Below are 18,512 nucleotides of genomic sequence, written 5' to 3' on the forward strand. Positions count from 1 at the left end.
AAAGGGACTCTCACTCAGAGTAAAAGGCAGACTGTATGACGCATGCGTACGAACAGCCATGCTACATGGCAGTGAAACATGGGCTGTAACTGCTGAGGACATACGTAAGCTCGCAAGGAATGAAGCCAGTATGCTCCGTTGGATGTGTAATGTCAATGTGAATACCCGTCAGAGTGTAAGTATCTTGAGAGAAAAGCTGAACATTAGAAGCATCAGTTGTGGTGTGCAAGAGAGACGATTGCGCTGGTATGGACATGTGGTGAGAATGGATGAGGATAGCTGCGTGAAAAAGTGCCACACCCTAACAGTTGAGGGAACCCGTGGAAGAGGTAGGCCCAGGAAGACCTGGGCTGAGGTGGTGAGGCAAGACCTTCGTACATTGGGCCTCACCGAGACGATGACTACTGACCGAGACCTTTGGAAATGTGCTGTGCGTGAGAAGACCCGGCAAGCCAAGTAAGATCGTTGCCAGTACCCCTGGACTGGCTCTTGTGCGGGTGGCACATGAGATGCACCATTTTGAGCGTGGCCGTTGCCAGTACCGCCTGACTGGCTCCCGTAGGATTTTCGAGTGAGATCGTTGCCAGTGCCCCTGGACTGGCTTGTGCGGGTGGCACATAAAAGACACCATTTCGAGCGTGGCCGTTTTTGTGCGGGTGACACGTAAAAGCACCCACTACACTCTCTGAGTGGTTGGCGTTAGGAAGGGCATCCAGCTGTAGAAACTCTGCCAAATTAGATTGGAGCCTGGTGTTCCCATCCGGTTTCACCAGTCCTCAGTCAAATCATTCAACCCATGCTAGCATGGAAAGCGGACGTTAAACGATGATGATGATGATGATGATGTTATGGCTGGGGAAGAGCAGCAAGCTGGCAGAAACATCAGCACTTCAGATAAAATACTTACCAGCATTTCTTCCAGCTTTATGTTCTGAGTTCAAATGCCTTCAAGGTTGGCTTTGCTTTTCGTCCTTTTGGGGTTGATAAAATAAATATGAATAGAGCATTGGCGTCAATATAATCTTCTGCCCACCCCCTGAAAATTGCTTGCCAAAAATTAGAAAGTAAATGTAATGGTTAGGGAAGCCTCATTAAGTTCAGTTTGCATTGATATTTCACGTCGCGATCAGCGTATATCTTCCACCCCAGACAGAATTCACTGTATGCATGTGTCGACTCTTGTTCAATGATTCCTCCTTGTTGTCATCATTATCATCGTAGTTTGCATTTTCTGTTCCAGGATCAAACAACATTTGTGTGTGTGTGTATTGCTGAGTTCCTGTCTCTGTATGAAACAGAGCGATTGGTTCAGGAACTAACACGTTATGGCATCGACACTCATAACATAGTGGTCAACCAGCTACTATTTGTGTCAAAAGGTGAGCAAACGTGTAAGATGTGCAAATCCCGTCACAAAATACAGTCCAAATACATCGATCAAGTAAGTGGAATTTTAATCTTTCATTTTGTTTTTTTCCCCCTGCGCTATTCTCTATTTGCTTTTAAGAGGGTGTGTTTAGTACAGTTACAATATCAACTCTCCAGGCATTAATGGCCCAGGACCTCTGATAATTCACGCTAATTTACAAACAGGAACTTCAGATTCCTGAAGCTGCTACACTAGTTTACTGGTACCTTGCATTAATGAACTTGTATTATTTATACTAATGAAGGCGGCAAGCTGGTAGAATCATCAGCACACTGGACAAAAAATTTAATGGGATTTCGCCTGTCTTTACATTCTGAGTTCAAATTCCGCTGAGGTTGACTTTGCCTCATCCTTTCGGGGTCAATGTAATTGACTAGTCCCCTCCCCCCAAATTTCAGGCCTTTTGCCTTCAGTAGAAAGGATTATTTACATTAATGTACGGTTACCTGTATTTCATTTAATTATCTAAGTGGATTTAATATTTGTTTAATTCAGAGTGTGTTGACCAAGGTGCCCACCCCTGGTTTGGAAAAAAATCACTAATTGGGAAAGGCTTTGTAATGAAAAGTTCTGGAAAATCAATGTTGTACATATAAATACTTCTCATTTCTTTGACACATTTGTAACTGCTCATCATCATCACTGTCATTTTTTCCTCTCTTTCCAAGTTTTCTCCTTAAATTTATATGTGTGTGTGTGTGTGTGTGTGTGTTTTTATGTTCAGTTATAATAAAAAACAATTTTACATTAATCTGATGGATTGCTCTATACTTCTGTAGAGTACAAGTTTATTATTCTTAAACAAGAATACTATTAACAGTGACTTCAAAGTTTTGGCCAAATAAGCCATCATCAGACTGCAATACTTTGAAGTTACTCTTGGCTTTATACAGTCTCTGTTGTGGATTTGTTTGAGTGGAGTGGTAATTAGGTTTTTAGGGTGGGTTGTTTTGAAGAGGAATTTTGGAAAAATTTTTATTGATTAAATTTGGGGTTATGTTATTATTGTTTAGAATTTATTCATACATGTAGAACTTTGTAAACAAGTATATAGGTGTGTCCCTCTTGCTAGGTCAGCACAAGATGTGACTACTTTTTGTTGTTTTTGGTTTTATTGGATTTCATCCAATAAAGGTCAAAGGTACAAAATTCAGTATTTAAACTTTTAGTAATTGGGTGATTTTTTTTTTTTTTTTTTCACAAAGATGGTGTGCTCTAGCTGCTTAGCAGCATTTTGTCTGTCTTAAAGTTCAAATTCTATCAACATCAACTTTGACTTTTATCATTTTGAGGTCAATAAAATAAGTACCAGTCAAGTACTGGAAACTGATATAATCAACTAGACTCCTTCCCCAAAATTTCAGGCCTTGTGCCTATAGTAAAAAGGATTATTATTATTATTATGAAGGTGGCAAGCTGGTAGAATCGTTAGTGCACCAGGCAAAATGCTTAGCAGTATTTCAAGTTCTAAGTTCAATTTCCATGAGGTTGATTTTGCCTTTCATACTTCTGGGGGTCAATGAAATTAGTACCAGTGGAGCACTGAGGTCGATGTGATCAACTAGCCCTGTACCCCAGATTTCAGGATTTGTGCTATAGTAGAAACGATTATTATTATTATAAACATGGCAAGCTTGCAGAATTGTTAGCACGCTGGGACAAAATGCTTTGTGGTATTTCATCCATCTTTACATTCTGAGGTTAAACTTTACCTTTCATCCTTTTGGAGTCAATAAAATAAATACCAGTTGAGTCCTGTGGTCTATGTAATCAACTTGCCTTCTCTCACATAATTCCAGGCCTTGTGCCTTGTAGAAAAATAGATTATCATGCAACAAGCTGGCAGAATCATTAGCATCCCTCACAAAATGCTTCATGGCATTTCTTGTCTTTATGTTCTGAGTTCAAATTCCATCAAGGTTGATTTTGCCTTTCATCCTCTTGGAGGGTCAATAAAATAAGTACCAGTTGAGCATTGGGGTCAGTGTATTCAACTACCCTCTCCTCCAAAATTCTTGGTCTTGTGCCTACAGTAGAAAGGATTAAGCAACAAACTGGCAGAATCATTAGCAGACTGGAAAATATGCTTAACAGCATTTCTTCCAACTTTACATTCAGAGTTCAAATACCATCAGATTTGACTTTGCCTTTCATCCTTTCAGAGTCAATGAAATAAATACCAGTTGAACACTGGAGTTGATGCAATTGACATAGCTGCTTCCCTGAAATTGCTGGCCTTGTACCAAAATTTGAAACCATTATGATTATTATTGAGTGAGAGAGCAGTACATGCTATCAAAGTGACTCTGGGGTAAAATATATGAAGCCCAGTATACCCGTCTGATAAAGGTACACCAGGCAGATGCTTCACAACCATATGTGCATAACATAGTAATCTCATATCAAGATAAACAGCACATGACCTTGCAAGTAGAGCCCAGTTACAATTTTCTTCAGGTCGAATACCCCATTCCGCTCAAAAGGTCCCTGAATAAGGGTTGCTTAAGGATGTCAAGCAAAACACCCATGTTTCCAAAGGTGAATTATTCAAACCCCAAAGAATTCTTCTCAACACATGGCTATGATGCTCCCCCACTACTTCTGCTCGTGATCAGAGATGCACATATCGTCAGCCACCAAGGGACATGCTCAACTGGTCAAGGTCAAACTACTGACAAGCAAATCTGTGGCATTGAGCAGAATATTTGCTGTAGCCCATCTTTTATACCAAAACAAAACAATGTACATGATAACACTTCCAATCAATTAAGATCAGAAGTCATGAGAGCCACTGCCTGGTACTGCACCCAGGCATTTTATTATTATTATTATTATTATTATTATTAGAATGGAGTAAGTGGAGCAAGAACACACACGAAAACAAAAAGTGTCGCTGAAGATGTGTGACAAAAGATTTCCGGACAGTGGACATGAGTGAAGAAAGAATACATAGTGCATGTGTTTATTTGGCAAAAAAAACCAAAAAAAAACGACCATTCTGATATGTAATAATATTATTATTCACTGCTGGTCCACTACATATCACTGATGTCTACACCTCAACTGGTTACATATTCACCTCTGCTTTACATCCATCTACTTGCTTGATTGTGTGAAACATTGATATATATTTAATTACGTATTTATTTGCACTCAAAAATGGACTGTACTAATTACTTTAATGTTTACACCTGTAAACTGCAACTCAGGTACAAACACACATGCACTGAATATAATTCATTTGCTTATTTCATTTCTACTTTCTCTTACATATACACTGTACTTATAATTACTTTTCGTTTGTTTTTTTTTATCCTCCAGATCCTTGATCTATATGAAGATTTCCACATCACCCAGCTACCTTTGATGGATGAGGAAGTACGAGGGGCTGAAAAAATAAAGAGTTTTTCCAAATATCTCATCACCCCTTACATACCTCGATAACAATACAACCACAGCCCTTTCAACTTCACACTATTGTGTTCCCTCTCTTTCTCTCTCTCCCCCCTCTCTTTTCTTTCTATCTATTTAGCTACCCTATGTCTCTATCCTGTCTCTTTATCTATCTCATTGATTCTATCTGTATGTCACTAGCTAGCTACATCTCTAGCTAATTGCTCTATTACCTTTCTCTCTCTCTCTCTGCATATCTTTTATTACTTTTGCCCAGTACACAATAAAACTAGATTTGCTCCTGACAGCTGTCTTCATATCAGCTTTTCTCCTCTCCCTTTCATTCCTTTTTTTTTTTTAACCTTTTGTACTATTCTTGTTAGGCTTCATTAGCTTAATGAATAAGGCGCACGTCTTCTGGATAATGAACAATTGTATTCATATCTTATCACAGCCATTATATCTGGACAGAAAGGCTTAAATCTGCCTTAAGGAATCACAAGTAATTATTAAAATTATTAAGGCTGGGAATTTGGTGATGTATTCTTCTTAAGAGATTATTTAATTGTGGGGATTATTAACCTCACCTTTACAGGTGTGGCTGAGATTATCAATATTTACTGGGAAAATGTGTGATAAGTTTGCTTAATGCTTTGATATTTATTCTTTGAATCTTTAAAACCAGGATCAGTTTTTGCCTTTCATTTGACCAGGATCAATAAAACAGTTATTAGCAACATACTAAGGTCAATTCATTTACCTTATACATGTCTTAAGAAAGTGGTTGAAGAATTGTCGGTGAAACGCCAAACAAAATGATATTTAGTTTACTTTTATTTTTGCTTTGAATTCAAACCCTACTCTCAAGGCCAACTTTACCTTTTATTTTTTCCCCGGAGTCAAAAAATAAGAGCCGTTAGTATACTGGATCAATTTGACAAAGTGCCCCTCCAAAAATATGTAACCTTGTGCCAATGTAAGAAATTATTATCATCATTATTATTATTATTATTATTATTAGGGTGGCGAGCTGGTTGAATCATTAGCACACTGGACAAAATGCTTAGTGGCATTCATCCGTCTTTACATTCTGAGTTCAAATTCTGCTCAGGTTGATTTTGCCTTTCATCTTTTCAGAGTCGATAAAATAAGTACCAGTTGAGTACTGAGGTTGATGTAACTGACTAGCCCCTTCCTCCAAAATTTCAGGCCATGTGCCTGTTGCAAGAAAGGATTACTATCATTATTAATATTCGTACTGAGGTCATTTTGATTTTCTCTTGTTCTCAATAAAATATCAGTAAGATATGTCTTAAAGGCAACTGACTATACAATCTTCCCAACAAAAACTGGTCTTGTTCAAAGAAATCATTATTATTATTATTATTTTTATTATTATCATCATTATTATTATTATTATTATCATTATTGAGAGAATGATGAGCTGAGTAAAAATATTACAAACATCATTGTGTGATGTTTAATTCATTTTTCATTGTTCTGGGTTCCAATCATACAGTTAAATAAGTAAATAATGTGTTTGTGTGTGTGTGTGTGTGTGTGTGTGCATGCACACATGAGAAGGATGGAATTAACTGAGTCTTAAATTAGTATTTTAAAGCTGGTTATTTAACACTATTATCCTTTTTTAGAAATGTAATGAAACAAAAAATGTCTGGGCACATACGAGGTATTACAACAGGTAATTGTGAAATGAGGTATTGTGAAGATCCAAGTTGTCTGAGACTTTAAATTTCACTTACCAGCTTATTCTACCAGTACTTTGTAATAATTACATTTTAACATACACATATACACTTATTTGCTGAGTGTATGTGTGAAGAGCCAAGGTAAAACCAGTTTAGCTTGGGAACTAAATCCCCTACTTCCTATCTTGTGCAATGAAGAAGCTTTCCCAACCTATATTACTTATCTGCCATGTTACAAAGTCATGAAAGGATTTGGTAATCTTAAACCTTTCAGTTAATACACATGCTTCTGCCCTAACTGCATGGAGAAGATATGAGCTCTGCAAGCTGCAGCAGAAGTAATCTGTTTAGGAGAGCGGTAACTCTGAATGAAAACTGCTACAGTGTAGGTGGGACACTTCAGTATTGAGAAACTGCCTCAAGATAAAATGCTCTTAGTCTATGTTGTAAAATGAGTGGTGATAGGTAGAGCAAACAAAAATTGAAAAGAAAAGAAAATATCTTACCAAAGCATGGTAGTCACAAATATATGGAAAACTCCTAAGTAACAAATTTACTGCATTAGTTCTGCACATACTAATGGAGTGGACCAGGTGTGAAAAAATCTGACATTGTATGAACACACCAGTTCCCTTCTTGATTAAACATTAAACAACCTACTCGTTACGGGAAACCCTATTTCTCTCACTTTGTATCAAGCCTCAGGTCTTATGATGTTTATATTGGCATGAATAAACGTTGATCATGAGGTATTCTAGAGAGTTTCAAGAAAAGGTAAGTAGTTGTGTACACAAATAAATATGTGATATGTACAAGCAGGAGTCTCACATGGACAACTCCAAGGCAAGAAGCACAAATTCTTCTGGGCAGAAGTAGGCAGATTGTTTGCAGAGAAATGACAAAATAATATAACTGAGGTGTCAGGACTGACAAGCGAGCAAAAGCTTTGTTCAAATGATGGACTACCATGTTTACAAATGGCACTGAATTTGTTGTCATTGCTGGTACATTTAATGGACACCATGACAGGTACTCTGATACACTTGGAAGTTATAGGTATGGTATTAGAAATGAAGAGAAATCAAGAGTTTGGGAACTGCAATTCAAATGACATAACCATGTGCAACTTTAGAAAACTGATCAACCACCTGGCAATAGATTTCATACTCACCATGAAGTAAAACTGGTGAATACAAAGTCCATCCCTTGTGAAGAATGTAACACTGAACATATCTTGAGGTTACTGTTTACAATCATAACAGCTGAGATAGTCAAAGGTGCAAGACAATCTAGAAAAGGGAAAGGAACGTATGGAGGTTAAAAATCTCCTGTATACAGAGATAGGGTTTAAAAAAATAAGAGGAAATAGAGACTTAGAGGAAAACTGAACATCTACGAGATATGTTGTGCTCCACAGACAGAGTCATTCGCTGAGGCAAGATTCCAGCCAGACAGGGTGGAATGATACAGTGGGGAGAACCATAAAAACTAAGACAAGCCTGAGAAATTATGAAGAAAAGGGATGCGCAAGGAACAATATCAGGGAGACTCAACAAAGAGAGAGAGCCTAGAAGTGGTTTACCAATGTTTTGTGGCACAAAATGTATTTCTGGATTGCAAGTCATTGAAAATCAAGATGTCTTTGAGGTAAGAGGAAAAGTATACACAAAATGACAGTGCATTCCCTTCCACTGATATTGAGAAGAAAGATACAGCAACACGTTACTGAATTTGTGGGAGAATGAGGGATTGACCTAAAAGAGGGACCAAATGCTGAAGTCAACAGTTATGTGGCTAAAAGGGTCATTAAGGATGAAAATAGCTAAGGTGTTGAAAATGTGCAATAGCAAGGTGTTATCCCCCATGACTGACATGCCAGTATCATCATCAAATGCTACAAGGATAAAGGAGATGCTCTTGAACAAAGTAATCACAAAGGCATCTACTTGATAAATTGAGTCATAAAAACAACAAACAGTGTTATGTTGCAACTAATTACGAAGGAAATTAGCTTAGGTTTGTGCCAGACAGGATGCCGCTGATACTGTCCTTCCAGTGAGACAACTACAGGACAAGCTCTATTTAAGAGCAAGTCACTCTACTTGGCATGCATCAAACTGAAGAAGGCTTATGACGGTGCCACTCACGTGCACATTGAGATATGTACTAAGGTATATATATTATATATATATATATTATATATATATGTATATATATTATATATATATATATTATATATATATATATATATATATATATATATATATATATATATATATATATATATATATACATATATATATATATATACAGACGTATATATATACACACACACATATATATATATATATAGATAAAGGTAACTTTATCTATATAACCTGCTTTAAGTAAGACAGAGTTATAAAATTCAGCCTTGTCGTTGAAAATGTAACTTATATACATATATACTCCATTTATTTATTTATACATATTATACAAAATATTTCACATAAACCCAGAGTTTCTACCTTTAAAAATAAGGTGTTACGCCCTTTTTACTTCTATGTTTTTTTTTTGTTTGTTTTTTTTGCTACCCTGGTAACTCTTTATTTATTCCGGGCTTTGTCCTTAAATGTGGCATGGTACCAGCAGAGCTGATAATCCCCATAAAGTGACGCAGTTGGCGTAAAGAAGAGGGAGGTGAGATGTATTGAATTGCATTGGCTTTGGAGAGAGGTCGGATACCATTAGAGTCGATATAATGACCTAGGAAGTCCAGAGAGGGTTGTCCGAAAACACACTTATCGGGGTTAATTCGCACATTGTAGGTGCGAAGACGCTGAAAAGGTTGAGATAAGTGTTGGAGGTGATTTTCATGCGTGTCGCTAGCTATGAGCAAATCGTCGACGTAAGCGAACACAAAGTCAAGTCCACAGACAACTTCGTCAATAAACCTCTGGAATGTACTCGTTACATTCCGCAAACCAAAGCTCATAAACAGGAACTCGAAACTTCCAAAAGGGGTGGTAACGGCAATTTTTGGAATGTCGTCAGGGTTCATCGGAATTTGATGAAAAGCCCAGATGAGGTCAACCTTGGAAAAAATAGTACAACCGTGCAAGTTTGAAGAAAAATCCTGGAGATTCCTTATCGGATAGCGATCGGGAACAGTGACCGAATTAAAACATCTGTAATCCCCCACTGGGCAAAAATCTGAATCCCCTTTCCGTGCCAAATGTAGAATAGATGCCCAAAGGCTGGTGGAGGGGTGAATAAGGCCGAGTTGAAGCATATGCTCAAACTCAGATTGAGCTTTTTTGAGCCGATCAGGGGTGAGTCGCCGTGGACGCGAAAGGACGGGTGGTTCAGAAGTAGTGATATAATGGCGCGTCGAGTGTGTGACTGACTGATTTGAAAGTCGGATCTACCAGCTCTGGGAAAGAAGCCAAATTGTTTCCTCTTCGATAATATACATATACTATACTAGTTGATTGACCAGCCGTTCTCTTGCTACTATATTGGTAAATGTTTTCTTACATTCTTTTAGAAGAAATTCAAATGAAGAAACATTTTAGATACGCACATGAAGTTTGTTATTGCATTTGGGCTTCTTGTAAGAGAAGGCTATCAGAATCTTTGTAATCGTTAATATATGACATTTAATATAAAGACAATTTGACGGCTGTTTTATTCGCAAATTAGTCACATGACGACAAACTTTTGACAGCCGATATATTTTCATACCCACCACTCAACTACAAAAATAAATTGAAACAACAAATGAATCACTTTGATCTCTTCATTTGTTAACTCTATCCTCTCTAAAGCGCTTTTTCATAACTGGTTAATAATTCTATATACCAGAAATGTATTAAATGCTAATAAGATATAGGTTTTCGCTGTCATTTTCGTATGTTTGTCATTCAGTTTGATAATTGATTCATTCAAAGTCGCGAAAAAAATTAATGCCATGAAGTTAATCGCTCAAATTCGTTTTCAATCTTTCAATTTCGCACTTCAGTCAAAGAATTTAACATTTACATCATTCAAAATAAAATGCAAGAGCATTCATATTGGTCGGAATGCGAGGAAGCGTCTTGTCAAGCATTCAAATTTGCATGTGAGCTTTCGAGTTCGGAATAAGTGTATTTAAACACTGATTTTGCGTGTTTTTACTCACATTCTGAGAAGTGAATATTAATAATGACAGATTTAAATGACATATTTTGCCATGCAAATTTTATTATGTTGTTATAGCTACAAGGAAAAAATAAATTACGTGATTCTTCTGTCCACGAAAGTCTTTATTGCAACATTCATAACCGGTCGGTATCAGTTGCATTTTATTATCCCTTTCTCTTACACCAACTGGTAACCACGGAGTCACGCATAAGGTACATGTGTATATCAGACGGCAAGGCTGGTTGATGCCTTCGAGAGGCATCAAACCGATTACCTGAAACTGGCAGACACACTTGGCATTAAAAGGAGTGCTGCTCGATCCATAGTAGCGACCTACCTACGGTCTGGGAGGCGCCACAAGTTGCCCAGAGAAGGTGCTCACCACGTTAGGGTTGATGAGGAAATGCGAGCCAGGCTTCAGATGATTATCAATGCCAGTCACTCGCAACCTTTCAACAGACGAAGAGGAACTTAGCGGCAGCATTGCCCAGAAAGCTGCCTGTTTCTGTATCGTCGGCATGGCGTATTCATTGATGAATGTGGATACAACATTTGGACCCGGCGGTCTTTTGGATGAGCTCGTCGAGGCGTTCTTGTTCACCGAGTTGTTGACCGTCAGCGTGGGAAAACCTGCAGCGTAACTTTTGCGGTGTCGGGAGAAATCGGCCTAGTTCACCACTCCATTGCGAACGATACTGTTATACGAAACTCTTCCGAGGAGTTCTTGTAAGAAAGAGTTTGAGCATGTGCTGCTATGTTCCCAGCAACAACACGCGGCCACATGTTCGTGCCGAGCTCTCAGCTGACGCCTACCCACGGATCAGTTTGAAGCTCTTGCCTCCCTACTCGTCGTTTCTTAATTTTCTTAATTGTACAGTAATGGCGCATTCTGCCTTTAAGGTGGCTGTGAAGCGGAACTTCGCTCGAGCTGAGTTGCAGCAAAGAGTTAGCGACCGGGCAACTGCAGAAGAAGCCGACACGACCATGGAAGAATGGCGAGCACATGTCATACAATAGGTTGCAAGGCGTAACATCAACGCTATCACTCCAGAAAATTGTGTTCGTTGGTATAGACACACCCAGACCTACTTCCCGAGATGCCTCGACCGCCAGGAAATAGACGAATAAATCCTCTCAAACGAACTCTCCTTATCAAGACTAAATCAATAATTATCCCCGAAATATATACTTTTCCCAACAAAACATATTATGCAAAAGAAAAAACATATCACGACATAATGTATTCAAAATTCAAGAAAATGAGCATTTATTGTAATTGCGAGTTTCTTTAAAAAGATTGAAAAGGTTGGAATGCGATTTCATGAAGTTGTAGTGACAACTTATAGCAGACGACTGTTATATGTTCAATGTCCGGAGTTTTATCCACGCATGCGCAGGGACTAGTTCTGGAAGGAATACAGGAAGAGTCTCATGCGCATGCGTAGAGTTCGACACCCAGCTTTGGCGCCTTTTCTCAGTCTCTTCGTTGACTGATCTCCATCGAGCCAAGACGTCCAACAGAGCTCTCTCACATGTCAGCACCAGAGCTTCACAAATAACCACAGAAATCATTCAGAAGGCGTCTTAGTAACCGAGGGCGACGAGCTACCAAATTCCCTCCAAGCGTGAACTGAATCCCACTGTAAATAAATATTGTTGTGTTGATAGTTCAGAGTTCTGCGTTCCGTTATTATTTAGAATTTAATATAGGAAAGCGGGTGTACACCTAATGGTGTATAACCACATGAAAAATAAAAGAATACATCGAAAAGACATGGTCATGATAGATAAAGCATAAACAATGAATGGAAACACATGATTATGATAACAATGATCATGAGATAAAACCAAAACAGCTATAGTGCTAATTTAATTGCTCGAAGTGTTAAATTCGAATTTGAATGCTCTCGACTGTCATTTTAATTTGAATGATGTAAATGCTAAATTCTTTGACCGAAGTGCGAAATTAACTTATCGAAAACGAATTTGAATGACTAACTTCATGGCGCTAATTTTTTTTCACGACTTTGAATGACCCCATTACAAAATTGAATGACAAACGTACAAAATTTTCACCTCTTACCAAACTGTTCATTTAGCGTTGCCTACAACGCTATTTGAAGCAGGTTCGCAAGCCTGCACAATATTCGTTGTGAGCCAACGATACTTATCTCTCCTGATCGAACAATCTAGAACATTCTTGAATATTCCAAGTGCTAACTTACTGGGCAGAACGGCAAAACGACACGCAGGAGGGCGCTAATAACACATGGCCTATTTAAACGTGTATACCCGCTCGAACATCCTCTCTTTTCTCCTTTCTTTTCCGCGACTCGACATGGTCAACTTTGGAAAAGAGAGCCAGGTACATGAATTCGATATTCAAATTCCTACCAGCAACTCGCTATGGTATACCACGTCTAGTGCCTGTGGAAAGTAAATCTTGTAGCTTGAATTACTTCTATTTTCTCAATGTTATCATGGAACATGGCAAATTGTTCAGAACCCTTTCTTCACCCCAGATAACTTTATTGAACATTGAGTACTCACTGTATGAGTTCGTTTGTCACGAATCTGAATAAAACCTTGGACGGGAAGTTATTCGCACAGATATGAGTGTTGTTGTTACTTACTGCACAGAGGTATTTCTTTGGATTAATGACTCCATCCAATTATTAAAGTGTTGACGTTACATTAGCGACATCCCTCACTAAAGCATCAGCTACATTTCCTGTGAGGGGAGACACAATGGCCCAGTGGTTAAGGGCAGCAGACTCACGGTCATAGGATCGCGGTTTCGATTCCCAGACCGGGCGTTGTGAGTGTTTATTGAGCGAAAACACCTAAAGCTCCACGAGGCTCTGGCAGGGGATGGTGGCGAACCCTGCTGTACTCTTTCACCGCAACTTTCTCTCACTCTTACTTCCTGTTTCTGTTGTGTCTGTAATTCAAAGGGTCAGCCTTGTCACGCTGAATATCCCCGAGAACTACGTTAAGGGTACACATGTCTGTGGAGTGCTCAGCCACTTACACGTTAATTTCACGAGCAGGCTGTTCCGTTGATCGGATAAACTGGAAGCCTCGACGGAGTGCCAACAACAACAATTTCCTGTGGTCTTAAGTTCGGCATTTTTCAAATAAAACAGACCATTCATAGCCTGGCTCATTCCATCGACAGCTGAAATTATTCAGTATGAGTATTATCATATACATTTTTCTTTCTCTTTCCTTATTTTGTTTTTCATTCAATTCAGGCTTGGCATTTCATTTATTTTTCAATTCCTTTATTTATTTGTAACGATCTGTATGCTGGTTAGAAGTGTTGTGTGTTCGATTCGTAGTCTCCATTCGTAAACAAGGCTGTGCAGTTCGTTTCTTCATGAAGTCTCTGGAATGTAATGAATGCAGTATCCTCGATGCAGTGGCGACTAGTATAAATGAGAAGAATTTAATATAAATAACAGCTAACATGACTTTATTTATTGTTATAATATACAACTGCTTCGAGTTGTTAAATTATGAAGACGAGTAGTTCTGTTGTCACTCATGTAGGCTGTGGTGGTCATTTGTTGTTTACTGTTCTGTGGCCAGAACAAAAGTGAGAAAGAGCAAGTAAAACAGTTTACCTCTCGAGTTCCGTATTTAAAGCAATATCTTCGCTAAAATAGGTCAACAGAGCGGAGGGTTTTTCTTAGGTTATCTGGGTTGAACTGTTGGTGGCCCAAGAATGTCGAGAATTTGAGAGATGACTCGTAAATCTCCGACTGCGATTTTCATGGAAACAAGGTCGAAGCTAGTAGAAACATTTGGGCTGCGATTTCAATTCCTGATTGAAAATCCATGAACCAACAGCTTCACATTTCTGATGTGCGGGCGCATGACTTAGTGGTTAGGATATTTGGCTTATGATCGTAAGGTCATGAGTTCGATTCCCGGCGGAGCGTTGTGTTCTTGCGCAAGACATTTTATTTCAAGTCAGCTGACAAAAATGAGTAGTACACGTATTTCAAAAGGGCCAACCTCGTCACATTCTGTATGACGATGAATACCCCTTTGAACTACATTAAGGGTACGCGCGTCTGTGTAGCACTCAGCCACTTGTATATTAATTTCACGAGCAGGTTGTTCCGTTGATCGGATCAGATGGAACACTTGTAACCGACAGAGTACCAGTTATATCCAGTTCATTTCTCGTAAAAATCTGTATTCTCTGTTGTGCTTCTCTCCGCATAATCACATACGTTTATGTTTGGAAGTTTTCAAAACGTAATCGACGGTCAACCCACTTTCTTCCATTCTAGAATGAGACTCTCCACTTGATTCGTTAATGGTTTTTGATCGCGTATAACTTTAGCCATGACTCCAGTTGTAATCAGTCAATGATTTGTTTTGCTGTTATATATATATATATATATATAGCCGTATAGCCTTTCTTGTTTATTTTCACTGTTTTGTTTTCCTGTCTTGTTTTCTGTCCGCCACTGCATTCCTCCACGTTACAAATTTAATTGTGGTTCGTGGGAACAATGCGTCCTGCCCTAACTCTTCGAAACGCTTAGTTTTAGAATGGTGGCAGCTGATGAAGGAAATGTTCTCTATGTGGCCTATGTGATTTCTGTACTCCGTTTATCATTTTGCCCACGTTTTTTTGCTACGTTCTGTACCCAGATATGCATCTATATATACATGTAGATGTAGGTATGTACATACATGTACGTATATACGCATATACTCATATACTATTTGTATTATATATATATATATATATATATATATATATATATATATATATATATGTAGGGGACGACCGTGCGAACTCAAAAAGGAGAAATGGTGACGAATGGAAAAACAGAGGACTCCTTTTATTTAAACGTGTCACACGGTCGAACACACAATTATATATCAATGATGATATACAAAATGTTATACGACGATAACATAGATGACCAGTAATGAAAGACCACAACCGTATTAGATGAATAACAGAGATATTTATTATGGCGTTAAAGATGTATGTCTGTGTGAGAGTGTGAATGCGACATCATCATCATCATCATCATCGTTTAACGTCCGCTTTCCATGCTAGCATGGGTTGGACGATTTGACTGAGGACTGGTGAAACCGGATGGCAACACCAGGCTCCAGTCTGATTTGGCAGAGTTTCTACAGCTGGATGCCCTTCCTAACGCCAACCACTCAGAGAGTGTAGTGGGTGCTTTTACGTGTCACCCGCACGAAAACGGCCACGCTCGAAATGGTGTCTTTTATGTGCCACCCGCACAAGCCAGTCCAGGGGCACTGGCAACGATCTCGCTCGAAAATCCTACAGGAGCCAGTCAGGCGGTACTGGCAACGGCCACGCTCAAAATGGTGCATCTCATGTGCCACCCGCACAAGAACCAGTCCAGGGGCACTGGCAACGATCTTACTTGGCTTGCCGGGTCTTCTCACGCACAGCCCATTTCCAAAGGTCTCGGTCCGTAGTCATCGCCTCGGTGAGGCCCAATGTACGAAGGTCTTGCCTCACCACCTCAGCCCAGGTCTTCCTGGGCCTACCTCTTCCACGGGTTCCCTCAACTGTTAGGGTGTGGCACTTTTTCACGCAGCTATCCTCCTCCATTCTCACCACATGTCCATACCAGCGCAATCGTCTCTCTTGCACGCCACAACTGATGCTTCTAATGTTCAGCTTTTCTCTCAAGATACTTACACTCTGACGGGTATTCACATTGACATTACACATCCAACGGAGCATACTGGCTTCATTCCTTGCGAGCTTACGTATGTCCTCAGCAGTTACAGCCCATGTTTCACTGCCATGTAGCATGGTTGTTCGTACGCATGCGTCATACAGTCTGCCTTTTACTCTGAGTGAGAGTCCCTTTGTCGCCAGCAGGGGTAAGAGCTCTCTAAACTTTGCCCAGGCTATTCTTATTCTAGCAGCTACACTTTCAGCTCACCCACCCCCACTACTAACTTGGTCGCCCAGATAGCGGAAGCTATCGACTACCTCTAGTTTTTCACCCTGGAATGAGATAGAAGTTGTTTCCTGTTTGTTTGCAGTCTTTATTGCACCTGAACATCTGCCACAAACAAAAACTAACTTGCTAGTTAACCTGCCTTTGATGTTGCTGCACCTCTTATGTGTCCATAGCTTGCACCGGGTACATCTTATAGAGTTACTACCTACTCCTTTTCTACATACTGAGCAGGGCCATCTACCTGAAGGGGTTTGTGTTTTATCTACCTTCCTACTTATTAGGATTTTGGTTTTAGCTAGGTTGACTCTAAGATAATAACATAATCAAAGACAGGCCGTCATACAAAGAAATATGTGTATGTGAGTGATACATGTGTGTATGAGTGTTTACAGCAGATAGAAAGAGAGTCAATAACACGTGAGCAATTATACCAGTTCTTTAGTACACTATAGGAAAAGTTCTGTATGTGAAAGTGAGGGGGCTGAGTGTGGCAGAGCTGATCACTTGTTGTGATGTCGTGGCATCGATGCCGGGCCGTGATTCTTGTTATACAGATGTTCGTCGCTGGCTGAGAATTTCTTGTCTGTTTAAGAACTCTTGTCTGTTTATTTATCGTGGTGAAGCTGAGTCACCTAACAGAATCGAAGAGAGAGATGTGCCGTGGAGGTTTGGTTTGGTGTACATAGTAAGTCGTGTTGACGCTGGTGGTGTAGAGGCTGCTTGGTAGTAATCGTGTTGGTCATGACGATGATGCTGGATAGTAGTCGTAGAAACGTGTTGCTGATATGGCGACGGCGGTGGTCATCGTTGGCTGGACGAAGCTGTTGAAGTGGTCGCTGGAACTGCTGCTGCTGTCGTGTGGTACACGGAACAGTTCTCAAAGAGAAACTGGACCGAGACAAATTTGTTGGGTATGTTAAAGCTATTTATAACAAACTATTGGCTCCCGATGGCTTCAGTTTAATACTCTATCACGTGACCTTATTAGGGGGCTGTGATTGGTCAGTTTGCGTTCTGGCGGGAACGTTTCGAAGAAGTTGCCGATTCGAATAATGATCAGTCACGTGATGACAAGGAATGGGTTCTCTACTACGCTCGCATTTATTTATATTTAAATGAGAAGATTGTATGTAATGGCGATAGTAGTTTGTATCTAATGGCAGGAGGTAGTTTCACTACATATATATATATATATATATATATATATATATATATAAAGGAAATCAAAGGGCCGGGTGGAGGGGCGGAAACACCTACCAGCCTAATAAGCTGATTTCCTGATTTCTTGCCAATGATTTGCATAGTTGCACATTTTCATAGTGAATGTGGACAGTTTCAGATTCTTGTTCGATCCCTTCCTCCTTTTGACTTATCTAACGATTTTGAGTCTTTCCGTACTGTTCACGGTCCAGTCACGTTCAAGACAATCAAAGAGAATGTCGCCTTTGTCATCTAAAAAAGAAAAAAAAACAAAAAAAAAAACAATTACCATACCTTTCTGTGCGGCTCAATGGCTATTGAACTTCTTAGGCCTTGGAGAAAACATGCACTCAACCTTCGTTTCAGGATCATAAAAGTATAGCCATGTTTCATCTCCTGCCACCATATTGGAAGAAAACTTGTTTTTGTTGGTTTCAAACGCTTCTAGTAGATCAGAGCAGACTTCCAGTGACACCAAGATTTCAATAAAAGAAAAAAAAAGATAACTCCCTCGTTATGCCACATCCACAGATATCTACATGAATAGTATTTTTAAGTGATATGTTAGATATTGCAGAAGTAGCAGCTAAGGTAGACTGCTCCAATGTACGATACCCAGTCACGAATACCACTGAGCAA

The 18,512-nt window shown here is 39.3% G+C and overlaps 1 protein-coding gene and 1 long non-coding RNA gene across 2 annotated transcripts in view; one reads left to right on the forward strand and one right to left on the reverse strand.

Annotated features, from left to right (window-relative positions):
* The window catches only part of LOC106879160 (ATPase ASNA1 homolog), a 29,397-nt gene extending 23,226 nt beyond the window's left edge, over nt 1-6,171 (forward strand). The window contains exons 7-8 of the mRNA XM_014928603.3: nt 1,241-1,441; nt 4,751-6,171. Of these exons, the coding sequence (XP_014784089.1) occupies nt 1,241-1,441; nt 4,751-4,873 (324 nt within the window). The 3' untranslated portion in view covers nt 4,874-6,171. The remainder of the gene's footprint in view (nt 1-1,240; nt 1,442-4,750) is intronic.
* A 5,889-nt stretch (nt 6,172-12,060) lies between these two features.
* On the reverse strand, nt 12,061-18,500 carry LOC149134722 (uncharacterized). Its single transcript, XR_016242653.1, has 2 exons — nt 18,168-18,500; nt 12,061-12,332 (listed from the first exon to the last, which is right to left on the reverse strand). It is a non-coding gene; the product is annotated as an uncharacterized LOC149134722 (long non-coding RNA).
* Between the last annotated feature and the right edge of the window lie 12 nt (nt 18,501-18,512).

The sequence above is a fragment of the Octopus bimaculoides genome, chromosome 7 (genome assembly GCF_046866305.1).
Source record: "Octopus bimaculoides isolate indiv1 chromosome 7, ASM4686630v1, whole genome shotgun sequence".
NCBI lineage: Eukaryota > Metazoa > Mollusca > Cephalopoda > Octopoda > Octopodidae > Octopus > Octopus bimaculoides.